Here is a 3280-nt window from a genome sequence, read left to right as displayed (position 1 = left end):
TAATGGAAAACACAGCAACTATAGATTTCCCTCATTATCTATGCAAATTAAGTCCCAATTAGCATAATTTGAACTTCATTGTGTATATCTCTGTCTAAGTTACCTGCATACTAAATATCATGGAAATCCGTTGTTCCTTTGTTCAGTTATTCTCCTTAGAAGATTTTCACAATAACGCCCCTGCAGTTCCAGAGCAAGCTGCTAGGGGGCCCAAACCTACACCACTTCTTAATTACATCACAAGCTATCTGCCACCCAAAAATCAAGACCACAGCACGTCCAGGTCAAAAGATACAAAAATTGAAGTTCTGCTGCAGTACCAAGGTCACATACCAGGGGGCCCAAAATCGACCCTGACCTTCGGCTTCACAACACCCGCCCACATACCAAATATCATTGTAATCCATCAAGAGGTTCTTGAGTTATGCTGACTACAAGAGTCCGGAAACACAAACACACACACACACAGACACGCCAAAAACAATATCTCCATTTTTCATGGAGATAATAACTCACATGATTACAGGTCAACAGAAAAGCTATAAGATTAGACGAAGACAAACTTAAGCGAATTAAAAAAAAACTAGAATTAGATCAAAGTAATGTGATTAACAGAGTGATATACAGAGTAATAGAAGTGCAACAATAAATACAGCCACGCCACCCCTCAACCAACCCAGAAAAAGCACTTTGAACTATCTATGAAGATTTGTGTCCTAAGCATGATTTCGAACCTGTATGGTATCGGAAGAACCTGCAGTGTGTAGTTTTAAAATGTCTATCCAAGCAATTAGCGAATTTCTTGTGATATCATGGGCGGATGAGGCCCTATATGGGAAGGCTGAATTTGTCTATTCAGGAGACAAGGTGGGAGTCTCTGGGCCTCCCGGGCCACCTGGGCCTCCTGGACCTCCTGTAGAAAAGGGAACCATGGGGCCAGCTGGTCCTGTGTCTGCCGGGCCACCTGGGCCTCCGGGAGAAAAGGAGGCCACGGGGCCAGCTGGACCTGTGTCTGTCGGACCACCCGGACCTCCAGGAGAAAAGGGAGCCATGGGGCCAGCTGGCCCTGTGTCTGCCGGGCCACCCGGACCTCCGGGAGAAAAGGGGGCCACGGGGCCAGCTGGACCTGTGTCTGCCGGGCCTCCTGGGCCTCCGGGAGAAAAGGGGGCCACGGGGCCAGCTGGACCTGTGTCTGTCGGACCACCCGGACCTCCAGGAGAAAAGGGAGCCATGGGGCCAGCTGGCCCTGTGTCTGCCGGGCCACCCGGACCTCCGGGAGAAAAGGGGGCCACGGGGCCAGCTGGACCTGTGTCTGCCGGGCCTCCCGGAGAAAAAGGAGCCATGGGGCCACTTGGTCCAGTGGGGAAGGACGGGCTGATGGGACCCGTCGGGCCGCCCGGTCCAATAGGGATGTCCGTGTGTCCAAGCTCTACGGGGCCGACTGAACATGCAGGTGAGGCACACATCTCATCACGTGCCGAAATTTGTTTGTTTTACTGTTCATTCCTTTACTTAAATTGATGAGACATGTTTTTATGTTGATGTATGGATTCAACTGTAAGTCTGTAAGTCTTCGAGGATAAGCACAGATGATGAAAAATCATATTAACTCAGTGCGTCCTCAAGAAGGTGATCTAATTTCCAATGGACGACAGAAAGCTACAAAAAATCAGTGCGGAAATTGGGTCCTTCCAATAATTTGTCTGTTTATTGTCTGTTAATGCAAATCTTCCTTACAGCATCCTGTCCAGGTGATTACACTATGTGGCATGGAATCTGCTACAAGGTCTTTACCGCAGACATGCCCTTCAGCAATGCGGCCGCGGTCTGTCGCCAAGACGGAGGCACCCTCGCCATGCCCCGAGACGCGGAGACCGACGCCTTCCTGGTCTCCTTGTACAGGTCCGAGAGCGACGATGGGCACTACTGGATCGGCCTGCACCGGCAGCACAGTGAAGACAGCTTTGAGTGGGTTGACGGTTCTGCACTCGGTGACTACAACTCCTGGGCTCTGGGAGCACCGAGTAGCCGTGGTGATTGCGTTGTTTACTCCCCGTCCCCGAAAGGCAATTGGCTCAACAATAGATGTGGTTTTCATAATAACTTCATCTGCCAACTGCAAGTCGCTCCAGGTACGTAATGTTAACCTGCCTTTTTTGGATATGGATTAATATATTTCGGCACGCTCAATCTGATTACGCTCATTAAGTCGCCATTGGTAACGATTTGAGAAACATTATTAGAAATACTGATGGTGTTTATCTGTTCAGCACGAGAATAAGCGGCAGACCAGGATGTCACCTCCACTCCACTGTTCACCGCGGTTCTCTGCCATCCGCTGTAAAACAACTCCAAGCTACAACTGGACAGCTGCAGTACCACCGACGGGCGCCAGGAAGCTGTTTGCGCTGTTATCATGAGCTTGAGGCAAGAATCTGACACAGGAAAACATTGATCAAAGGGTCTTGTTGAAGACACTTTAGTAACGAAATTATGTATAATACATGTCATAAAAGAACTGGAGCTTATACATATATCAAAAATATCAAACATATCAAATGAGCTTGTTATGATATCCGTAAGAGTTTTTATTTGGCAATTGTGGGCTTTGAATCTGATACGGGGCACAGAAGCTGCATGCTATGTAGAGGAAATGTTATGTTTGGAAACATGTAATTTATGTATGGTTTGTAGTAGTGGGTTCCAATCATAAAGAAACTTTTGAACCTGATCTGATGTAAGAGAAGCTGCAGGAAAAAGAAACGGAAACTTTGAATTAGAAGTGTGTATGTAATCTAACGAGGAAAATGCTCTACAGATGAATACTTAACGTTTCTGTATCTGTATCTTTATAGCCGGTTTGTAAAACGTTAACGGCCGTAGAAGCTAATAAAGACATTCGTTTGGATGAAAATTTGTTGTGCCTTTACTATTCCTATTGTGTAAGTGTATTATGCATTGTACTTAGTCAAACGCAAACAAAGTCTCTTTATTATCATTAATTTGTTCGCTTGAATACTGATGTTAATATTATTGCTGGGTTCTGCAGGTAGCCACTACCAGCAGCTGCTGCTACCTGGCCCGCTGATGTTATCCAATGTCTGTATAGTCAGTGCATATTAAGTGCAAAATTAACACCACATTTACTGAATATCTTAGGTAGGTTTTTCAACGGTAAACACAAAATGTTTTCCAAGGCCTAAGCGTGACGCATGTGGGCGTCTCTGCTGCAAAGGCGTTAGCAGGTGGCAGAGGAGACTGCAATATCAAACTTTGTAAT

The 3280-nt window shown here is 46.5% G+C and overlaps 1 protein-coding gene across 1 annotated transcript; it reads left to right on the top strand.

The window, feature by feature from the left end:
• The first annotated feature begins 782 nt into the window (after window positions 1-782).
• Window positions 783-2717, top strand: LOC136445631 (collectin-12-like). The gene is made up of 3 exons (XM_066443761.1): window positions 783-1453; window positions 1740-2132; window positions 2271-2717. The coding sequence occupies exons 1-3, from the start codon at window positions 931-933 to the stop codon at window positions 2279-2281; spliced, it is 927 nt and encodes a 308-aa protein (XP_066299858.1). The 5' UTR covers window positions 783-930; the 3' UTR covers window positions 2282-2717.
• The last annotated feature ends 563 nt before the right edge of the window (window positions 2718-3280 follow it).

Source organism: Branchiostoma lanceolatum, chromosome 12 (assembly GCF_035083965.1).
Source record: "Branchiostoma lanceolatum isolate klBraLanc5 chromosome 12, klBraLanc5.hap2, whole genome shotgun sequence".
Lineage (NCBI taxonomy): Eukaryota > Metazoa > Chordata > Leptocardii > Amphioxiformes > Branchiostomatidae > Branchiostoma > Branchiostoma lanceolatum.
The sequence above is the reverse complement of the archived record's forward strand: the minus strand, read 5'-3'. Positions and strand labels throughout refer to the sequence as shown.

Excerpts from the sequence above, each read along its gene's own strand:
- LOC136445631 (XM_066443761.1), top strand. The coding sequence starts at position 931 with ATGGGGCCAGCTGGTCCTGTGTCTGCCGGGCCACCTGGGCCTCCGGGA. Across the intron at positions 1,454-1,739 it reads GGGGCCGACTGAACATGCAG|CATCCTGTCCAGGTGATTAC; the intron begins GTGAGGCACACA and ends TCTTCCTTACAG.